Source organism: Euprymna scolopes, chromosome 45 (assembly GCF_053919585.1).
Source record: "Euprymna scolopes isolate OS-2025 chromosome 45, ASM5391958v1, whole genome shotgun sequence".
Lineage (NCBI taxonomy): Eukaryota > Metazoa > Mollusca > Cephalopoda > Sepiida > Sepiolidae > Euprymna > Euprymna scolopes.
In genome coordinates, this window is record NC_136526.1 from 38,958,913 (window position 1) to 38,983,706 (window position 24,794).

General features: G+C 28.3%; 2 protein-coding genes across 5 annotated transcripts in view; both read left to right on the forward strand.

Annotated features, from left to right (window-relative positions):
* The window catches only part of LOC145269468 (uncharacterized), a 52,098-nt gene extending 48,949 nt beyond the window's left edge, over window positions 1–3,149 (forward strand). For both annotated transcript variants that reach the window (XM_080125174.1, XM_080125175.1), the window contains exon 8: window positions 2,985–3,149. In XM_080125174.1, coding sequence (XP_079981300.1) covers window positions 2,985–3,090 — 106 coding nt within the window. In that variant the 3' untranslated portion in view covers window positions 3,091–3,149. The remainder of the gene's footprint in view (window positions 1–2,984) is intronic.
* A 2,272-nt stretch (window positions 3,150–5,421) lies between these two features.
* The window catches only part of LOC145269472 (uncharacterized), a 92,323-nt gene continuing 72,950 nt past the window's right edge, over window positions 5,422–24,794 (forward strand). The window contains exons 1-3 of one of the 3 annotated variants that reach the window (XM_080125181.1): window positions 5,423–5,683; window positions 5,729–5,822; window positions 11,689–11,756. In XM_080125181.1, coding sequence (XP_079981307.1) covers window positions 5,742–5,822; window positions 11,689–11,756 — 149 coding nt within the window. In that variant the 5' untranslated portion in view covers window positions 5,423–5,683; window positions 5,729–5,741. Of the gene's footprint in view, window positions 5,823–11,688; window positions 11,757–24,794 lie in introns of all 3 variants that reach the window. The other 2 variants (XM_080125180.1, XM_080125182.1) reach the window with 2 other exon arrangements.

The following is a 24,794-nucleotide window of genomic DNA, read 5'->3' on the forward strand; positions in this document are numbered from 1 at the left end:
AAATTTGTATATAAATAGCCCACATAAGCCAAAAACGATCTTATAGTACGATGTAATTTTAAAACACGACCTTATCATTCGACGTAATTTTAAAACGACTTTTTATATAACCAGCCAGACGATGGCGGAAACGCCGAAAGCGCTCGCAGACTACGGAACACTTTTACACCATTTTACATATAACACAAGAAGGATTATTCGAAAACTGGAAAAAATAAAACGGAAAATTGTCAAACAAGAAAATGCTGTGCTGTTTAACAATATATATATATATATATATATATATATATATATATATATATATATAATTTTCTGTGTGTCTGTCTGTGTACATTTTCCTATCAAATCCTCTGTTAATTTTCAGTAAAAAAACTCGAGATTTGACATATGGGGTATTGAGATTTGGGGAAAAAAAGTTTAATCTGTTTTCGACCAGAAATTTGGCTGTCAAAGGATCAAAGTTAACCGATTAAACAGAGAGAGAGAGAGAGAGAGAGAGAGAGAGAGAGAGAGAGAGTAATATATATATATATATATATATATATATATATATATATATATATATATTCATATATACAATACAAAGCTAAGAATCTGTAAGATCATCTGTGTATAGATACTTCCTCAGGCATTTGTCTATAAAAAAAAGGTCATGTAGAGATGGAAAAGTTGTGACGCGTGGAGGCTTATTTTATTGTAACCAGATTAAAAAGCTTAATACAACGAATATAGGAAATAGAGCTTATTATAAAGAAACAAAATTGAAGATTGTAAATTAAAATTTGCAAGAATTCGACATAAAACTAAAAAAAAAAGTATCATTAAGAATACTCTTTATCCGTGGAGTTTCAAAGAAGACGTTATTTTCATCAGGGGAGATATTTTAGAAAAATAGTCATCATAACTGCATAACATAAAAGTTAGTGAAAAGAGTGTATGAAGTGCAAAAGAGAAATGAAAAAATGAAAGTAAAAAGGAAATGTTCCGAATATATATATATATATATATATATATATATATATATATATATATATATATATATATATATGTCCAGGACCAAAATTGTCATGAGAGGCAATATTCAAATTAGAGGCAATATTCAAATTAGAAGTAATCCAGTTTTTTTAGTGGCAGTAATCACATAGATAGTAATCCAGTTTTAAGAATACAACTATTGCAGTAGAAAAAAGTTTGAAGAAGAGTTTTTTCAAATGTGTTTAATTATTTTCAATTAGAAATAAGATGCGTCCAGAGCCAGAAAACCATTTCGAAACCAAAGTCAAAATGAAGATCAGAACAAACAAGATAGAAAAAAGGACATGCTTTTAGTTTGCTAGTTCATCCCCTCACCCATTTTTTTATTTAATGTCTTTCTGGGTCATTCTGACATAACTGTCCCTTTTATTTTATTTCCGTTAAAATTCTAAAAAAAAAAACAGAAACTCTCAGCGAACGTCTCCCTGTGCCCATTTCTTCATGAAAAAGATTTATTTGCAGAGTAGCGGAGTAAATCAACATTAAAGGGGACGCAGAAAATAAAAGTACGTCACATGCATGCAGGTACATAATGAACATTGGGGCCCCATAGAAAAGAAGTGATAAAAGAGTCACCATACGAACACACGTATAAAATTATTGCTTGCTAAAAAGAATTGATGGTCAACATAATCGTCTTTATGTTCAAATTAATCTGTAACGACTCATTAAAGCGCAAGTCAAGGAGCTTGTGAAGCTGTAATACTGCAAAGGCAGCGTGCAGTTTGGCGATCCGTCTGCCATAACTTAAATCAAAGTGATTAAAATTTATAACTGCTATAAACCATTGTTAGGGTACAAACGTATAGAGACGCAGAAATTAGTTACTCGCTATTTCTTGAAAATTTATAGCAGTGTGGTAAATAGTATGCAATATAATATTCCCATTAAACAACCATGAGGTCGATTGCCCGGGTGTTTAGAGTTGTGTGTTGAGCAAAAAAAAAAAGTGGTAGTAGGCAGGCAGGCTCCAACCCGTGATGTGAATGCGGAAAAGAAAGTGAAAGAAAATCTGACGACTTAACTGATGTCTCCATGAAGCGACCGGAAGTCAAAAGCGTTCAAGTTAAATGAAGCTGATCCAACGGTGATGATGATTTGTAAAAATATCGGCGAAAAAAACGACCCCTCCTTGTACAAAACGGCCGAGTTTAGGGTGAAGGAATTAATGTTTTTGGTTATTTTTTGTCGTCCGAGACGTCACGCTTCAAAATGATATTGATCTTGTCAGGATCTGTCGCCTCTGTCGATAGTTTTGCTATACATACATACATACATACATACATGATGATTGCAACATCTTGTTAGACGAGTGTCACTCCCTCAGACATTTAAAATCCATGAGCTCAAATACCTGAGGGAGTATCTATACAAAGATGATGTTACAGTCTTAGCTTTGTACGACAGCTAAGTCTCTCTCTCGGTTCAAAATGTTGAGATCCAGCAACAAGCAAGAGCAAGATAGCCAGCAACAAATTAAACTGCAGACCAGCTTAATGCGGGTAATGGTCTTCCGCTTTATGGCTTTTTAAATCAGAGATTTGCTTCTCTTGGAAAGGTTGCCTTCGCCACGGCTTACGGGAGCCCTCTCCACCCCAATACACATATACACACACAAATATACACGGTGCTAGTTGGCCGTTTACCCAGAAAAAAAGTCCATTCGCCCTTTGGAAGGTCTTGTTTTTAATCCTTCAGGGAGACTAGCCGCCCTCCTCACCAAACAAGTCTGGGAACTAGTTTAGTCGCCGGTGACCCGACCATGAAGCAGGTAGTACTGGGTTACATGGTACCAGTAGCACATGACATGACCTGACATACATACATACATACATGCATAAATACATTTATTCAGTCATGTGAGACTTACATTATAGAAAAACGTTATCACCTAATGTTTTCATTGTATTCATTGTCATTGAGTTTCGGTTTTGTTTGATTTCTTTCAGAGTCGTCGAAATGCCAAAATATCATGGGAGAGAAAAATATTACGACCAAAATGAATTTTTCAACAAAACGTGTAACATTTTACCTAATGATCGTCAATTTATATAAAATTTTCTATAATACCTTTAAAGTATGAATAAAAATTCTCGTTTTTATTTAAAAAAACAGATTCAGTTTCGTTGTAATTTTATTTATACTAGCTGAGGTACCTGGCGTTGACAGGTTGTATTTGATATAATTGAATATTCCTTCCTCATACATAATTATTTTATTGATTAAACGAAATCTTGCAGCATTGCAGAAGGGCCGGATTTTCATATCACATTATAAATGGAAAGAAAGATTTCGGGACCGAATCACACGTTCGGTTCCCAAGGACAGCAGTATTTTGTTTAATAAGTAAACCACGTATTGTAACGTTTTATCAGACCTTTTTTTTTTACATGTAAAGTGTAACTTATGGTAATATCATAATTAAATATTATTAGGTTGGTGCTAAAAATATCGTTTTCTCACATATGTAACTTTAATATATATTTTCTGAATTAATTCATTGATATATAGAGTCATCGTATATACCAGTTTGAAGCACGTGTTCGGTTTCTCGAATTGTATTATTTGTTACCGTGTTAGAGAATGGATAGAGAGAGAGAGAGAATGTTAAGGAATAGAGAGAGGGAGAGAGAGAGGAAGAGGTGAGTTATAGTGTAGACACATTGGCCGGAAGTAAAAGATCAGCTGATTTGATTGCGTGTGAGTCATGTGATCAGGTTAGCTGAATCGGTGAGATTTGATTTGGACACAGAAGACAACGGACGGCTTCCCGTTGTCTCCTCCTCTTCACGGGGGGGGGGACGAACGCTGACGTGTGTAGAAGAAGAACCCACACAGGCCGATTTCACTTCCACCTTCTGCAGGACCTCTGGGAAAAGTGAAATAAACTATAGAACTAATTCCTTGTCTTGGAGTGATTGAATTTTCATCCAAAAACAGGTATCGTCTCCCTCCAGGACGAGAAAATTCCAGATGATCCAACATCGAAGAAGCAGAGGTAGGTTCTGAAAATACATGTCACTCACACACGATTCCCTTCATGATACAACATAAAAATATAATATAACACGTCATCTCTTCTAATCCATCATTAGAGATACGCAACAAACACACTCAACCCTTTATATTAGAGACAATATAACAACCGTTCTCAATCTCGTCATTCATTTCTTATAAATGTTATATATTTTTTTCTGAATTCATTCAGATTTGTAGAATTTTACACACACATACATATATATATAAAATAGAATAAAAATTACCATTAAGTTTACCAAAATGATCCAAGATGGTAAAATTAAAGTATATAATAAATATTAAAGAATTAATATTTATAAAATTATCTCAGCCATATGTAAAAGCTCGATAAAACCAAATAGGAAATAGAGTTTATAATAATTTAATTTCTTCACCATATTCCCTCTGCTTCACTTTTTTTGTTTCAAGTAAGATCTTTGACTTACTTGTTGTTTCATCAAATACTTCTGCATGCAAAATCCGATCCCGCATTTTGCTAATTCCTACCCTCTGATGAGAAGGAAAGTATTTCTTCGAAACTCCGCGGCTTAATGACTATCCACTGATCTAGTGTTTCCTTTTCAGATTAAATATGTTTTTAACTCATTTCAAAGTGTTTTTTAACATATTTTATTAACTGTTTGCTCATATATATATATATATATATGTGTGTGTGTGTGTGTGTGTGTGTGTGTGTGTGTGTGTGTGTGTGTAGGTATTCAATTATTATAGTAAACAATAATTATATATATATATATATATATATATATATATATATATATACATATATATATTAGTCCTCGCACGAAAGAGAAGGACACAAAATTTTTTAAATAACAATAATAGAATAACAATACCAAAGTCTTTCGCTGGCGAGGACTACTATTGACCGTAACCAGTTATACAGTCCTTTGAAATTTTCATCTCTATTTTTCTCGTTATGTACTGAATATTTGTTAATGAAACCTATATGAAATGTGTTCCTTCTTAAAGTTTAAAGATTTTCTATTCTGAAAGAGGTTTAAAAAAATTTAATCTAAATAAAATTATTCTAAAGTTTTTGTTAAAACAATTCAGATTTTCTCATTATTCAGACCTATCGTATTTTCTGTTTATATTCTATTATGTTATGATGTTAAAATATGACCTGACAATACGAAGCAATTGCAATAAACCAAACATTGAGTTGGTAATGCCTTGGACTCTGCAACTTAAAGGACAATTCTCGACCATAAATCATCCGATATCGTGGCGCATTCTAACTGGATAATCACGTTGAAGTTATTAAAGCCACGCCTCCTGATCGATATGGCTTTTATATTATTAATTTTATGAGGAAAAATAATTCCACGCCCATTTTTATAATGCTCTTATTTTTTATACATAAACAGGTCGACTAAATGTGTAGCAGCGAGAGAAATATTGAACACGGAACATAAGACTGTGAATTTAATATTTTAACATTATATTTTAAGAGTATCAGTCTTTGACCAAAAAAAACGAACTCATTGATTTTCTTTTCAAACGGATACTCAGTTTTAAACTATTTAAACTAGAAATAATTGTAAAGGAAAGAAGACCAACGGTAAAAATCGCATTAACTAACCTTATTATATAATTGCTAAAACTTAAAAAATCGCATTAACTAACCTTATTATATAATTGCTAAAACTTAAAAAAAGATCACTATGAAAAAAAATGAACCGGTCTTTGTTTTGGCGTTCGCTCTAATTTTTATTGGCTCCGTTTGTTATCAATTAAATGTGAAGGTGAGTAGATATTTTTTTCTTACTAATATTATTAACTAGCAAGGAGACCCGTCGTTGTCTGGGATTGAATGAGGATCAACAAATGTTCCACACTTACAATATTTCATTTTAATTGAAATCGGTAAAATCGCACATTTTTCAATCAAATCAATTGATTGCCTGCTCTAGCTGGGGACACACCGTGGCGCACCTAGAGAAAACACATACCTTTCGCACTGACTAAGTTCACAATATATTGTAGTCTACATTGCACTGTAGAGAACGTACCATTAGTTTTATAAAAATGTTTTATGTATAACGACGGGAATTAAAGTTTAAAATGCAAAAGTCAAGTATCATATATCAATTGTCCCTCTCATATAATTTTTTTTTTTTTTTTTATTACATTTTTACCCCAAACAAGGCAAATTGCCACTTTGGTGTAGGGGGCTACTATCAGGGGCAACAACTACTGGGGTACTATGTAGGGATTTGGGCAGCAAGGTGTCGGTTCACGTTACACTTGAACTTCTGCACGTCAGTACTGTTGGGGAAGCAGGGACCTGGAATGGAATTCCAGAGTCTTGCGGTTCTGGGGAAGAAACTATTGGAGTAAAAAGATCTTTTACATCTAGGGACCTCTACAGTGTGGGGGTGGGATCTAGTAGCCTGTCGGGTTTGTCGAGGGTGCTCGCGTCGTGGGGGCACAAGTGATTGCAGTTCATCAGAGCATTCACCACTAAAATACTTGTAGAACAGGCAGAGGGATGCAACATTTCGTCGATGGGACAGAGGCTGAAGCTTAGATGCCAGTTCAGGGCCTATCAGATTTGCGACTCTCTTTTGAACCTTGTCAAGGAGCGAGAGACTAGTAGCAGATGCACCAGCCCAGATGTGGCAGCAATACTCCATACATGGGCGAATGGTGGCCTTATAGAGGTACAGGATACTTTCGGGTGTTAGTAGTTTTCTAGCACGGTAGAGAGAGCCTACCTTTCTTGCAGCGGCCCTGGCAATGCCTTCAATGTAATTGTTCCAACTCATGTTTCCTGTGAACGTTAGGCCAAGGAGTTTGAAAGATGGACTCTCAGATAAAGGGTCGTTGGCCATTGCTATTGGTGGTAGAGAGGGTTTCTTGTAATTATTGAATGAAACTAGTTTAGTCTTGGCAGCATTGAACGCGACCAACCACTTTTGTCCCCATTCCACTACAGATTGGAGGTCTTCCTCTAGTGTTTCTGCCATTTCTTTAGAAATGTGTTCATTCGTCTTCCTGTCGTGTCTGCCATAGAGTGTAGTGTCATCAGCATATATACCCATCTCAGAGGCAATGTTGTCGGGGAGGTCATTTATGAATATCAGGAACAATAGAGGTCCAAGGATAGAACCCTGGGGCACTCCCGCATTTATATCATATTGTTTAGATGTGCGACCGTCGAGGACTACCTGGATTTTTCTCTTATCTAAGAAGGATTTAATTATGTTAAGTATTCTACCAGTGATACCGTAAGATCTAATCTTCCTGAGGAGATCCTCATGCCATACCCTGTCAAAAGCCTTAGATATATCTAGAGCTACCGCTCTGCCTTCCCCCGCTTTGTCCAGTGATTGGTATATACGTTCAGAGATCACGTTCAGAGATTATTAATAATAAACAGACAGACAGAAAAATAGATAGAGATGGATAGATAGATAGATAGATAGATAGATGGATGGATATATAGATAGATAGATGGATAATCATAAATCATTGTATTCTTTACTGTTTTTTTTTATTATTTTATGATGGCATATCGACATTTTTCAATTTATTTAACTCTGAATCCAATAATTATTCTGAAATAATATACAGTTTAATAAACCAACCTTATTGTATAATTAAGCTATTATCGATTCGTTAAAATTTCCAATACCAATGCCATCGAAATCTGTGTAATCAAGCATTTTTCAATCAAATCGATTGATCACCTGCTCTAGCTAGGGACCCATCTCTGTGCATCGAAAAGAGTCTACTGTTTTTATAAAATTACTTTTATATACAACGACTTGAATTCAAGTTTAAAATGCAAAAGTCAAGTATCATGTTTCAGTTGTGCTCTAAGCAGAAACATCCATTTCGAACGCGCCTCTATCATATCAAAGAACCTGCTGTTGTTTTTATAGGCATTGCCTTTCTCCTTGTGCGATTGAAATGTCCTAAATGGTAGTTTAAAATAAAAAAGTCAAGTGTTATAATTCAACTGTGCTTTAAAAAGAAACATTCATTTCAAAAGCGTGCCTGTCATATCCAAGAACCTACTGTTAAATTTATATGTGAAGCCTTTCGGCTTGTGTGCTAATAAAACTTCTCAAGTGCACCTGTGATGTTAGGTTGTATAAGGCGTTAACTTTGGCTAAAATTGGCTGTTCCTTCTTTTATCGGAATATTTCCATTATCGATTATCGATACTTATCGAAGACATTCCGATAGAAAACCTATCTAACAACACTGCCACATACATCGTGTACATAGAGAAATAACTCAGACACCAACAGTCAGACAATGTTCCTTTATTATGATAATAGACGGACAGACAGATAGATAGATAGATAGATAGATAGATAGATAGATAGATATATAGATAAAGAGAGAGGGACCTATATAGATAGATAACGCTCTGATCCCCATCTGGCATCAATTGAAATGGATGTCTCTCGTCTAGGAGAAGCCCCATGTTTTGACAAACTTCTGGGTTTGTCCTTTACTCCTGATCTGAAATGGAACACGTACATCAAGTCTGTTGCCAAGGTCGCTGGAAAGATGGTGGGATCCTTTTACCGCTCCAGAAGATATCTCACTACTGATGCAATTCTCTATCTATATAAAAGCCAAGTACGTCCAAGGATGGAATACTGCTGCCATATCTGGGCAGGAGCTTCTAAAAATAGCCTATCCTGCCTTGACAGAGTACAAAATAGACTTCGTGGCTTAGTGGGGGATGCCCTTTTCTCTACCCTGCAACCTCTCTCCCACAGAAGAGACGTTGCGAACCTATACTTGTTTTATCGTTATTTCCATGGCAGGTGCTCGTCTGAACTCCAATCTCTGGTCCCCCCTCGCCAATCTTTTACGAAAAACACCCGTCTAGCTGAATCCACTGTCAAAATTTCCTCCACTCTTTATCTGTGCCTAAATCAAAACGTAGATTCCATGAAAAAAGCTTCTTTCTTAGAACTGCACGCCTGTGGAACTCTGTTCCGTCTGCCTGCTTCCCACCTGACTACAATATGAATGTCTTCAAGTCCAACGTAAACAAATTCCTAATGAACCGCCCCCTTAAGTAAACACTTCATTAAATCTCCACACTAACGTACTGTACTTGCAATAACCCTTATCCTTGAGTGGCTTCCGGGCCTGGATAAGTGCTGACCACCGTGTAAAAATAGAGACCAATAGATAGATAGATAATCATAATTCATTGTTTTATTCTTTACTGTATGGTTCTTTTTATTATTTGATGACATATCGACATTTTTCGATTTTATTTAATGCCGAATCCAATAATTAATCTGAAATAATGTACACTTTACTCTTCAAAGCTTTCTGATATAAAGTAATCCATAATATAAATCTCACCTATCTGTTTAAATGTATGTATGTATGTATGTATGTATGTATGTTTGCGTAAAACCTTAGACAGAGGCGGCGGATTTTCACGAGATTGGTACCGTTTTGAAGTCGACCCTTCGGACGACAAATATAAAAAAAATTGGCCAAAAGCATTCATTCCTTCATCCTTAACTGAGCACTTTTCTACAATGAGTGGTCGCTTTTTTTTGCCGGCCATTTCGAAAGTTATTCCCTCTTGTCGATTGACTAGCCTTAATTAAAACCTGCGCCACTTCCAGGTTGACGATGGACGCAACGGCAAAGACGTCACATTTTTTCTCACGTTCTTTTCCTCCTTTGCGGTACGGGTTCGCGCCTGCCTGCCTAAAATCACTTTTTTTTGCTCCAAACACACGGGCACTCAGGCTAGCACTCAAGATGTTGGTTTACGTACAAATAAAATAGAACCACAACCCAACCACCCCTATATCTCCCCCTGAATCTTAAATACATAAACTACTTACATTATTTAGAACTATGATAGAAACCCTATACTCCTTTTTACACTACATTTTATATAGTACTCTCCTCCTATATCTTAGAATTCAATATAGTTCCCTCTCACAACATCAATAATTTTATTTATTTTGTTCCTGATCATTCCCTCGCTAGACGTCACATCCCCATTATGTTACCTAGCACCCTCTCTACTCTTCTGATGAGAAGCATTAGGCTTTGAAATACCTTGGTATAAAGAGTCCCCTTTACACCAATATTAAATAAATGATTCATTCTTTATTTTTTAATACATAGTCATTGTGAATGCATTTTGTAAACTATCGTCTCCTATATAAGCTCCATTGAAATTTGTTGAGCTTTATATTATCCCGATCAGTCTCCTCTTACAGAATTGAATTTGCCCTCGTCTTCTATTTATCCTTTATATATATATATATATATATATATATATATATATATATATATATATATATATATATATATATATATATATATATATATATGGTGGACTCTCTCATCGAAGACGATGAATGAGGGTTCAGTATGCAATCTTCAGCAGTTCCCAAGCTCTGTGACACCACATGCGTAGTTGCAATCCTGTAGACCTCCGGCACACTCCTCCGCAGATGGTGAACTTTTATAGGCTCGTCGGTCAAAGGTGCCTTCTCGAGTGAACAGATAACCCTGCTTTGCTGCGTGCTCTGAAACCACAATGGCATACATATTCATTTTTAGGTAGATGTTTCTTGTGTTTTGCCTTCATATTTGCACGAAGGGCGTCCCTATGACAAAGGCGGTTATGTTCAAATTCTTTGGTCCCCAGGAAACACATCTTCCTCCATTTTCTGCGATCCCCTGCTGTACTCTCCCAGGAACTCAGAGAAATTCCACAACTTTTCAGGTTGTCTTTTAGTTTATCTTTGTAACGAAGCAGAGGACGCCCTATTGGACGGCAAGAATTTATATATATATATATATATATATATATATATATATATATATATATTGAAGAACACCGAACGTAGTGTCATAATTAATTGTTGAGGGTTTAGTGTTTTTTTTTCTATAGTTTAAACATAAACCATTAAAAAGAAACTTTCATCATTTCCATTCGTTTGCGCCAACCATCTCTAACCCTAACCCTAACCATCTCTGTGTAAGCAAAGAGAGTATACTCACAATTTAGAATTCATGGGTATTCGCTGAAATTGTTTCTTTTTTTCCTATTCCCTATACAATTTCTTTTCTTCTTTTTACCCTCGCTATTAATTTATGTTTTTTTTGCCATGTTTTTAAACGTTGTTTTCTCCCCCGTTACCAACGTTAATCTTGAAAAGGGTTGGCTAAAAGACGTCTCGATAGGGTTTTTTTTCTGTCCCACCCCTTATTTTCCCCTTTTGTCTAATTTATGCTTTGGAGAAATATATTTTAGAAGTGTATTTTGATATTCTTTTCGAAAGTTTCTTTTAAATGGTTTATGTTTAAACTAGAGAGAAAAAAACAAAAAAACTAAACCCTCAGCAATTAATTATGACACTAGGTTTGGTGTTTTTCAAAAGTGTTTAAAAATTATGTACCGATAAAAATCTTTAGAGAGAGAGAGGGGGAGAGAGGGGGATTACTTTTTACCAAATTACAACTGGAGTGGTTTGATGTACATATATTTCTTCCATCTTTTATCTTTATTAAATAATTTGTTTATCTTGAATATTTAAACTTTTTTATCGGTGTCAAACGTTTCGGTTTAGATAACCAAAAATGTTTCTCATTGCCTAACAGGGAAATCCTATGGATGTAAAACCTGGGACTAATATGTCAAGTGCAGAAAAAACTGAGAATACAATTTTGTAAGTACATTATACACTTTTTTATTATATACTAGCAGGTAAGCACGACTTTGCTCAGGCCTTATGTACTGTTTATAACTTTATGTGTGTGTATATATATATATAGCACCGTGTATATTTGTGTGTGTGTGTGTATATGTGTATTGGGGTGGAGAGGACTCCCGTAAGCCGTAGTGAAGGCAACCTTTCTAGGAGAAGCAAATCTCTGACTTAAAAAACCATAAAGCGGGAGACCAGTACCCGCATTAAGCTGGTCTGCAGTTTAATTTGTTGCTGGCTATCTTGCTCTTGCTTGTTGCTGGATCTCAACATTTTGAACCAAGACAGAGACTTAGCTGTCGTACAAAGCTAAGACTCTGTAACATCATCTTTATATAGATACTCCCTCAGGCATTTGGGCTCATGGATTTTAAATGTCTGAGGGAGTGGCACTCGTCTGACAAGACGTTGCAATCATTATATATATGTATATATATTACTTGTGCAAATGGAAATTCTTTTAACTTTCTTGAAGCTATATATTTGGATTTTACCGTCACTGGATTATTTATCTTCCACCAGACTATCCATTCATGTGTAATCACCTTTTTCTTCACCATATTCCCTCTGCTTCACATTTTTGTTTTCAAGTAAGATCTTTGACTTACTTATTGTTTCATCAAATACTTTTGCATGCAAAATCCGATCCCGCATTTTGCTAATTCCTACCCTCTGATGAGAAGGAAAGCATTTCTTCGAAACTCAGCGGGTTAAGGACTATCCACTTATCTAGTGTTTTCTTTTCAGATTAAATATGTTTTTTTAACTCATTTTAAAGTGTTTTAACATGTTTTATTAACTGTTGGCTCGTGTATATATATATATACTTTGACTCATGTCCAGGTAAACTACATCTAAAATTTCAAGTTTTTAGACCCAAAATACACACAGGAGTTCGGTAGAGTTTATGAAGGTCAACTTTTTAAACTTTGACCTCTTGGCAGAAAAATTTTCGCCCAAAAACTGATTAAAAAGCTTGCTGCATGTCTGATTATTCTTTATGAAAAATTTCAAATATTTAGGAACAAAATTGGCTGAATAGTTTGCTAGAGACTGCAAAGGTAAAATCTTAGTAACTTTCACTCCTTGGCAGCCAAATTATCGGTCACAAACCGATTAAAATGCCCGGCCTATGTCTGAATACACTTTATGTAAAATTTCAAATGTTTAGACGAAAACTTGAATCGTGAAACAGCCTCCTACTTATGTCGGCCAAACTCAATAAAGTCATTATGTTCAATTAACAATGTTTACATTACAATATGACAATAGTGAAACGGCATTCTACTTATGTAGGCCACGATCAATTAAGTTATTATTCTTGATGGAACAATGTTAACATTACTACGTAACAGTGGCACTGCCTTCTACTTATGTACGCCACGCTCGAATAGGTTATTATGATTGATCAACAACGTTAACATTATTAAATACGCTCAGTGGAACGGCTTTTGTTTATGCAACTCACGCTCAACTAGGTTATGCTTGATCAACAACGTTCACATTACATAGCATTAGTTGAACAGCTTCCTACTTGTGTCGGTTAACTTGACTAGGTTATTATACTTGATCAACAACGTTAACATTACAACATAACAATAGCGGAACAGCTTTCTAAATATGTGAACCACGTTCAACTAGGTTATCATGCTTGATCAACAACGTTAACATTACAACATAACAATAGTGGCACAGCTTTCTAAATATGTACACCACATTCGACTAGGTTATTATGCTTGATGAACAACGTTAACATTACAACATAACAATAGCGGAACAGCTTTCTAAATATGTACACCACGTTCGACTAGGTTATTATGCTTGATCAACAACGTTAACATTACAACATAACAATAGCGGAACAGCTTTCTAAATATGTACACCACGTTCGACTAGGTTATTATGCTTAATCAACAACGTTAACATTACAACATAACAATAGCAAAACAGCTTTCTAAATATGTACACCACATTCGACTAGGTTATTATGCTTGATGAACAACGTTAACATTACAACATAACAATAGCGGAACAGCTTTCTAAATATGTACACCACGTTCGACTAGGTTATTATGCTTGATCAACAACGTTAACATTACAACATAACAATAGCGGAACAGCTTTCTAAATATGTACACCACGTTCGACTAGGTTATTATGCTTGATGAACAACGTTAACATTACAACATAACAATAGCGGAACAGCTTTCTAAATATGTACACCACATTCGACTAGGTTATTATGCTTGATCAACAACGTTAACATTACAACATAACAATAGCGGAACAGCTTTCTAAATATGTACACCACGATCGACTAGGTTATTATGCTTGATCAACAATGCTAACATTACAACATAACAATAGAAGAACAGCTTTCTAAATATATACATCACATTCGACTAGGTTATTATGCTTGATCAACAACGTTAACATTACAACATAACAATAGCGGAACAGCTTTCTAAATATGTACACCACGTTCGACTAGGTTATTATGCTTCACCAACAGCGTTAACATTTAAGCGTTACATTAGTGGAATGTCCTGTTACTTTTCGATCAACAGAGTTAACATTACAATGTAACAATGGCGAAACGGCCTTCTACTTATGTAGGCCACGATCGATTAAGATATTATGCTTGATTAACAACGTTAACATTACAATGTGGCAATAGTGGAGTGGCCTTCTACTTATGTAGGCCACGCCAGAGTAAGTTATTATGCTTGATTATTGACGTTGACATTACAACATGAGAATAGTGGAACGGCCTTCTACTTATGTAGGCCACGCCAGAGTAAGTTATTATGCTTGATCATTAACGTTGACATTACAACGTGAGAATAGTGGAACGGCCTTCTACTTATGTAGGCCACGCCAGAGTTAGTTATTATGCTTGATCATTAACGTTGACATTACAACGTGAGAATAGTGGAACGGCCTTCTACTTATGTAGGCCACGCCAGAGTTAGTTATTATGCTTGATCATTAACGTTGACATTACAACGTGAGAATCGTGGAACGGCCTTCTACTTATGTAGGCCACGCCAGAGTAAGTTATTATGCTTGATCATTAACGTTGACATTACGACGTGAGAATAGTGGAACGGCCTTCTACTTATGTAGGCCACGCCAGAGTAAGTTATTACGCTTGATCATTAAAGTTGACATTACAACGTGAGAATAGTGGAGCGGCCTTCTACTTATGCAGGCCATGCTTGATTAAGCTTATATGCGTGATCAACAACATTATAACGTTACATTACTGGAGCGGTTTTCCACTCATGTTAGTCATGCTCGACTAAGTTAATTTGCTACGATAGCATAAATCCGAATGAACTTTCCTTTTCTCATATCTTGTTACGTCATGATCTCCGCCGTTCCCAGCGGATTTGAGTAACAGATTTTGTTGCTATACTAAGGAACAGCCAACCAGAAAAAAAAAACGTATCCCCGTTTCTTACAGATTCTGAGATCTTTATAACACCAGTAAGTTTCTCAAACTGTTTGTTTTAATGAACGAAAATTATTTTTTCTTTCAAAATATAACTTAGAAGTTGACATATGAACTGTAAAATTTGTTTGAAATCTGGTCGCAAAATGAATGAGCGGCGAAGTTTTAAAGCAGTTCTTAATGAATAAATCTAACACTAAACCATATATATTGTGTGTAAAAACATTAGTAGTGGTGTATATGAATTTATTTGTAAAAAAACATCAATAGAAAGGAGATAAAAAGTGGTATTTATATGCATGCATAAATTTAATGATTTTTATCAGAAGAAAGAAAGGAAGCTAGGTTACGGATATAAGAAAATGTGACATCTAGCTTAGGCTACATTAACAAGAGAATGTTAAAATGCCTTTGATAGGGAGATAATAAAAAAGGAACTAATTCGGAGGGTTTTAATACAATGAGAGCAAATATGGTTTTAAAAATGTTAACATTATTTAATTTTCTATTGTTGATAATAATAATAATAATAATAATAATAATAATAATAATAATAGAAATAATAATAATAATAATAATAATAATTAAAAAAGAAAAAAAGGAAGTTAAAAGCATACGATGAAATACACGAAAGAATAATAATAATACAGAACTAACTACAGACCTATAACTTGCTTACCAACTTCAGTTGTTAGTCATTTTAGTTATAGGGGGAAAAATGCTATTCCAAATAAAATGACCGCATCAACACTTTAAAAAGACGAAAAGAATTATTCCTTCTATGATTGGTCAGTTCCTATATGACCCCTCTCTATAAATAGAACTTTCCAATATTTTGTAGTCATGCTCTCTTAATTATACCATGATAAGGCATTCAATTATTGAAGAAAATTAGTAACAATAAAAATGGTAAGGCATTTAATTTTTTAAGAAAACAAGTAACAATTTAAATGGTACAGCATTTAATATTTAAAGAAAAACGAGTAACAATAAAAATTATTTAGCATTTAATATTTAAAGAAAAACGAGTAACAATAAAAATTATTTAGCATTTAATATTTAAAGAAAAACGACTAACAATAAAAATTATTTAGCATTTAATATTTAAAGAAAAACGAGTAACAATAAAAATTATTTAGCATTTAATATTTAAAGAAAAACGAGTAACAATAAAAATTATTTAGCATTTAATATTTAAAGAAAAACGAGTAACAATAAAAATTATTTAGCATTTAATATTTAAAGAAAAACGAGTAACAATAAAAATTATTTAGCATTTAATATTTAAAGAAAAACGAGTAACAATAAAAATTATTTAGTATTTATATTTAAAGAAAAAGGAGTAACAATAAAAATTATTTAGCATTTAATATTTAAAGAAAAACGAGTAACAATAAAAATTATTTAGCATTTAATATTTAAAGAAAAACGAGTAACAATAAAAATTATTTAGCATTTAATATTTAAAGAAAAACAAGTAACAATAAAAATTATTTAGCATTTAATATTTAAAGAAAAACGAGTAACAACAAAAATTATTTAGCATTTTATATTTAAAGAAAAACGAGTAACAATAAAAATTATTTAGCATTTAATATTTAAAGAAAAACGAGTAACAATAAAAATTATTTAGCATTTAATATTTAAAGAAAAACGAGTAACAACAAAAATTATTTAGCATTTTATATTTAAAGAAAAACGAGTAACAATAAAAATTATTTAGCATTTTATATTTAAAGAAAAACGTTTAACAATAAAAATTATTAATATTTAAAGAAAAACGAGTAACAATAAAAATTATTTAGCATTTAATATTTAAAGAAAAACGAGTAACAATACAAATTATTTAGCATTTTATATTTAAAGAAAAACGAGTAACAATAAAAATTATTTAGCATTTAATATTTAAAGAAAAACGAGTAACAATAAAAATTATTTAGCATTTAATATTTAAAGAAAAACGAGTAACAATAAAAATTATTTAGCATTTTATATTTAAAGAAAAACGAGTAACAATAAAAATTATTTAGCATTTAATATTTAAAGAAAAACGAGTAACAATAAAAATTATTTAGAATTTAATATTTAAAGAAAAACGAGTAACAATAAAAATTATTTAGCATTTAATATTTAAAGAAAAACGAGTAACAATAAAAATTATTTAGCATTTTATATTTAAAGAAAAACGAGTAACAATAAAAATTATTTAGCATTTAATATTTAAAGAAAAACGAGTAACAATAAAAATTATTTAGCATTTAATATTTAAAGAAAAACGAGTAACAATAAAAATTATTTAGCATTTAATATTTAAAGAAAAACGAGAAACAATAAAAATTATTTAGCATTTAATATTTAAAGAAAAACGAGTAACAATAAAAATTATTTAGCATTTAATATTTAAAGAAAAACGAGTAACAATAAAAAATTATTTAGCATTTAATATTTAAATAAAAACGAGTAACAATAAAAATTATTTAGCATTTAATATTTAAAGAAAAACGAGTAACAATAAAAATTATTTAGCATTTAATATGTAAAGAAAAACGAGTAACAATAAAAATTATTTAGCATTTAATATTTAAAGAAAAACGAGTAACAACAAAAATTATTTAGCATTTTATATTTAAAGAAAAACGAGTAACAATAAAAATTATTTAGCATTTAATATTTAAAGAAAAACGAGTAACAATAAAAATTATTTAGCATTTAATATTTAAAGAAAAACGAGTAACAATAAAAATTATTTAGCATTTTATATTTAAAGAAAAACGAGTAACAATAAAAATTATTTAGCATTTAATATTTAAAGAAAAACGAGTAACAATAAAAATTATTTAGCATTTAATATTTAAAGAAAAACGAGTAACAATAAAAATTATTTAGCATTTTATATTTAAAGAAAAACGAGTAACAATAAAAATTATTTAGCATTTAATATTTAAAGAAAAACGAGTAACAATAAAAATTATTTAGAATTTAATATTTAAAGAAAAACGAGTAACAATAAAAATTATTTAGCATTTAATATTTAAAGAAAAACGAGTAACAATAAAAATTATTTAGCATTTTATATTTAAAGAAAAACGAGTAACAATAAAAATTATTTAGCATTTAATATTTAAAGAAAAACGAGTAACAATAAAAATTATTTAGCATTTAATATTTAAAGAAAAACGAGTAACAAGAAAAATTATTTAGCATTTAATATTTAAAGAAAAACGAGAAACAATAAAAATTATTTAGCATTTAATATTTAAAGAAAAACGAGTAACAATAAAAATTATTTAGCATTTAATATTTAAAGGAAAACGAGTAACAATAAAAAATTATTTAGCATTTAATATTTAAAGAAAAACGAGTAACAATAAAAATTATTTAGCATTTAATATTTAAAGAAAAACGAGTAACAATAAAAATTATTTAGCATTTAATATGTAAAGAAAAACGAGTAACAATAAAAATTATTTAGCATTTAATATTTAAAGAAAAACGAGTAACAACAAAAATTATTTAGCATTTTATATTTAAAGAAAAACGAGTAACAATAAAAATTATTTAGCATTTAATATTTAAAGAAAAACGAGTAACAATAAAAATTATTTAGCATTTAATATTTAAAGAAAAACGAGTAACAATAAAAATTATTTAGCATTTAATATTTAAAGAAAAACGAGTAACAATAAAAATTATTTAGCATTTAATATTTAAAGAAAAACGAGTAACAATAAAAATTATTTAGCATTTAATATTTAAAGAAAAACGAGTAACAATAAAAATTATTTAGCATTTAATATTTAAAGAAAAACGAGTAACAACAAAAATTATTTAGCATTTAATATTTAAAGAAAAACGAGTAACAATAAAAATTATTTAGCATTTAATATTTAAAGAAAAACGAGTAACAAGAAAAATTATTTAGCATTTAATATTTAAAGAAAAACGAGTAACAACAAAAATTATTTAGCATTTTATATTTAAAGAAAAACGAGTAACAATAAAAATTATTTAGCATTTAATATTTAAAGAAAAACGAGTAACAATAAAAATTATTTAGCATTTAATATTTAAAGAAAAACGAGTAACAATAAAAATTATTTAGCATTTAATATTTAAAGAAAAACGAGTAACAATAAAAATTATTTAGCATTTAATATTTAAAGAAAAACGAGTAACAATAAAAATTATTTAGCATTAAATATTTAAAGAAAAACGAGTAACAATAAAAATTATTTAGCATTTAATATTTAAAGAAAAACGAGTAACAATAAAAATTATTTAGCATTTAATATTTAAAGAAAAACGAGTAACAATAAAAATTATTTAGCATTTAATATTTAAAGAAAAACGAGTAACAACAAAAATTATTTAGCATTTTATATTTAAAGAAAAACGAGTAACAATAAAAATTATTTAGCATTTAATATTTAAAGAAAAACGAGTAACAATAAAAATTATTTAGCATTTAATATTTAAAGAAAAACGAGTAACAACAAAAATTATTTAGCATTTTATATTTAAAGAAAAACGAGTAACAATAAAAATTATTTAGCATTTTATATTTAAAGAAAAACGAGTAACAATAAAAATTATTTAGCATTTAATATTTAAAGAAAAACGAGTAACAATAAAAATTATTTAGCATTTAATATTTAAAGAAAAACGAGTAACAATAAAAATTATTTAGCATTTTATATTTAAAGAAAAACGAGTAACAATAAAAATTATTTAGCATTTAATATTTAAAGAAAAACGAGTAACAATAAAAATTATTTAGCATTTAATATTTAAAGAAAAACGTGTAACAACAAAAATTATTTAGCATTTTATATTTAAAGAAAAACGAGTAACAATAAAAATTATTTAGCATTTAATATTTAAAGAAAAACGAGTAACAATAAAAATTATTTAGAATTTAATATTTAAAGAAAAACGAGTAACAATAAAAATTATTTAGCATTTAATATTTAAAGAAAAACGAGTAACAACAAAAATTATTTAGCATTTTATATTTAAAGAAAAACGAGTAACAATAAAAATTATTTAGCATTTAATATTTAAAGAAAAACGAGTAACAATAAAAATTATTTAGCATTTAATATTTAAAGAAAAACGAGTAACAATAAAAATTATTTAGCATTTAATATTTAAAGAAAAACGAGAAACAATAAAAATTATTTAGCATTTAATATTTAAAGAAAAACGAGTAACAATAAAAATTATTTAGCATTTAATATTTAAAGAAAAACGAGTAACAATAAAAAATTATTTAGCATTTAATATTTAAAGAAAAACGAGTAACAATAAAAATTATTTAGCATTTAATATTTAAAGAAAAACGAGTAACAATAAAAATTATTTAGCATTTAATATGTAAAGAAAAACGAGTAACAATAAAAATTATTTAGCATTTAATATTTAAAGAAAAACAAATAACAATAAAAATTATTTAGCATTTTATATTTAAAGAAAAACGAGTAACAATAAAAATTATTTAGCATTTAATATTTAAAGAAAAACGAGTAACAATAAAAATTATTTAGCATTAAATATTTAAAGAAAAACGAGTAACAACAAAAATTATTTAGCATTTTATATTTAAAGAAAAACGAGTAACAATAAAATTTATTTAGCATTTTATATTTAAAGAAAAACGAGTAACAATAAAAATTATTTAGCATTTTATATTTAAAGAAAAACGAGTAACAATAAAAATTATTTAGCATTTTATATTTAAAGAAAAACGAGTAACAATAAAAATTATTTAGCATTTAATATTTAAAGAAAAACGAGTAACAATAAAAATTATTTAGCATTTTATATTTAAAGAAAAACGAGTAACAACAAAAATTATTTAGCATTTTATATTTAAAGAAAAACGAGTAACAATAAAAATTATTTAGCATTTAATATTTAAAGAAAAACGAGTAACAATAAAAATTATTTAGCATTTAATATTTAAAGAAAAACGAGTAACAACAAAAATTATTTAGCATTTTATATTTAAAGAAAAACGAGTAACAATAAAAATTATTTAGCATTTTATATTTAAAGAAAAACGAGTAACAATAAAAATTATTTAGCATTTAATATTTAAAGAAAAACGAGTAACAATAAAAATTATTTAGCATTTAATATTTAAAGAAAAACGAGTAACAATAAAAATTATTTAGCATTTTATATTTAAAGAAAAACGAGTAACAATAAAAATTATTTAGCATTTAATATTTAAAGAAAAACGAGTAACAATAAAAATTATTTAGCATTTAATATTTAAAGAAAAACGAGTAACAACAAAAATTATTTAGCATTTTATATTTAAAGAAAAACGAGTAACAATAAAAATTATTTAGCATTTAATATTTAAAGAAAAACGAGTAACAATAAAAATTATTTAGAATTTAATATTTAAAGAAAAACGAGTAACAATAAAAATTATTTAGCATTTAATATTTAAAGAAAAACGAGTAACAATAAAAATTATTTAGCATTTTATATTTAAAGAAAAACGAGTAACAATAAAAATTATTTAGCATTTAATATTTAAAGAAAAACGAGTAACAATAAAAATTATTTAGCATTTAATATTTAAAGAAAAACGAGTAACAATAAAAAATTATTTAGCATTTAATATTTAAAGAAAAACGAGTAACAATAAAAATTATTTAGCATTTTATATTTAAAGAAAAACGAGTAACAATAAAAATTATTTAGCATTTAATATTTAAAGAAAAACGAGTAACAATAAAAATTATTTAGCATTTAATATTTAAAGAAAAACGAGTAACAAGAAAAATTATTTAGCATTTAATATTTAAAGAAAAACGAGAAACAATAAAAATTATTTAGCATTTAATATTTAAAGAAAAACGAGTAACAATAAAAATTATTTAGCATTTAATATTTAAAGAAAAACGAGTAACAATAAAAAATTATTTAGCATTTAATATTTAAAGAAAAACGAGTAACAATAAAAATTATTTAGTATTTATATTTAAAGAAAAACGAGTAACAATAAAAATTATTTAGCATTTAATATTTAAAGAAAAACGAGTAACAATAAAAATTATTTAGCATTTAATATTTAAAGAAAAACGAGTAACAATAAAAATTATTTAGCATTTAATATTTAAAGAAAAACAAGTAACAATACAAATTATTTAGCATTTAATATTTAAAGAAAAACGAGTAACAATAAAAATTATTTAGCATTTAATATTTAAAGAAAAACAAGTAACAATACAAATTATTTAGCATTTAATATTTAAAGAAAAACGAGTAACAATAAAAATTATTTAGAATTTAATATTTAAAGAAAAACGAGTAACAATAAAAATTATTTAGCATTTAATATTTAAAGAAAAACGAGTAACAATAAAAATTATTTAGCATTTTATATTTAAAGAAAAACGAGTAACAATAAAAATTATTTAGCATTTAATATTTAAAGAAAAACGAGTAACAATAAAAATTATTTAGCATTTAATATTTAAAGAAATACGAGTAACAATAAAAATTATTTAGCATTTAATATTTAAAGAAAAACGAGTAACAAGAAAAATTATTTAGCATTTAATATTTAAAGAAAAACGAGTAACAACAAAAATTATTTAGCATTTTATATTTAAAGAAAAACGAGTAACAATAAAAATTATTTAGCATTTAATATTTAAAGAAAAACGAGTAACAATAAAAATTATTTAGCATTTAATATTTAAAGAAAAACGAGTAACAACAAAAATTATTTAGCATTTTATATTTAAAGAAAAACGAGTAACAATAAAAATTATTTAGCATTTTATATTTAAAGAAAAACGTTTAACAATAAAAATTATTTAGAATTTAATATTTAAAGAAAAACGAGTAACAATAAAAATTGTTTAGCATTTAATATTTAAAGAAAAACGAGTAACAATACAAATTATTTAGCATTTTATATTTAAAGAAAAACGAGTAACAATAAAAATTATTTAGCATTTAATATTTAAAGAAAAACGAGTAACAATAAAAATTATTTAGCATTTAATATTTAAAGAAAAACGAGTAACAATAAAAATTATTTAGCATTTTATATTTAAAGAAAAACGAGTAACAATAAAAATTATTTAGCATTTAATATTTAAAGAAAAACGAGTAACAATAAAAATTATTTAGAATTTAATATTTAAAGAAAAACGAGTAACAATAAAAATTATTTAGCATTTAATATTTAAAGAAAAACGAGTAACAATAAAAATTATTTAGCATTTTATATTTAAAGAAAAACGAGTAACAATAAAAATTATTTAGCATTTAATATTTAAAGAAAAACGAGTAACAATAAAAATTATTTAGCATTTAATATTTAAAGAAAAACGAGTAACAATAAAAATTATTTAGCATTTAATATTTAAAGAAAAACGAGAAACAATAAAAATTATTTAGCATTTAATATTTAAAGAAAAACGAGTAACAATAAAAATTATTTAGCATTTAATATTTAAAGAAAAACGAGTAACAATAAAAAATTATTTAGCATTTAATATTTAAATAAAAACGAGTAACAATAAACATTATTTAGCATTTAATATTTAAAGAAAAACGAGTAACAATAAAAATTATTTAGCATTTAATATGTAAAGAAAAACGAGTAACAATAAAAATTATTTAGCATTTAATATTTAAAGAAAAACGAGTAACAACAAAAATTATTTAGCATTTTATATTTAAAGAAAAACGAGTAACAATAAAAATTATTTAGCATTTAATATTTAAAGAAAAACGAGTAACAATAAAAATTATTTAGCATTTAATATTTAAAGAAAAACGAGTAACAATAAAAATTATTTAGCATTTTATATTTAAAGAAAAACGAGTAACAATAAAAATTATTTAGCATTTAATATTTAAAGAAAAACGAGTAACAATAAAAATTATTTAGCATTTAATATTTAAAGAAAAACGAGTAACAATAAAAATTATTTAGCATTTTATATTTAAAGAAAAACGAGTAACAATAAAAATTATTTAGCATTTAATATTTAAAGAAAAACGAGTAACAATAAAAATTATTTAGAATTTAATATTTAAAGAAAAACAAGTAACAATAAAAATTATTTAGCATTTAATATTTAAAGAAAAACGAGTAACAATAAAAATTATTTAGCATTTTATATTTAAAGAAAAACGAGTAACAATAAAAATTATTTAGCATTTAATATTTAAAGAAAAACGAGTAACAATAAAAATTATTTAGCATTTAATATTTAAAGAAAAACGAGTAACAAGAAAAATTATTTAGCATTTAATATTTAAAGAAAAACGAGAAACAATAAAAATTATTTAGCATTTAATATTTAAAGAAAAACGAGTAACAATAAAAATTATTTAGCATTTAATATTTAAAGAAAAACGAGTAACAATAAAAAATTATTTAGCATTTAATATTTAAAGAAAAACGAGTAACAATAAAAATTATTTAGCATTTAATATTTAAAGAAAAACGAGTAACAATAAAAATTATTTAGCATTTAATATGTAAAGAAAAACGAGTAACAATAAAAATT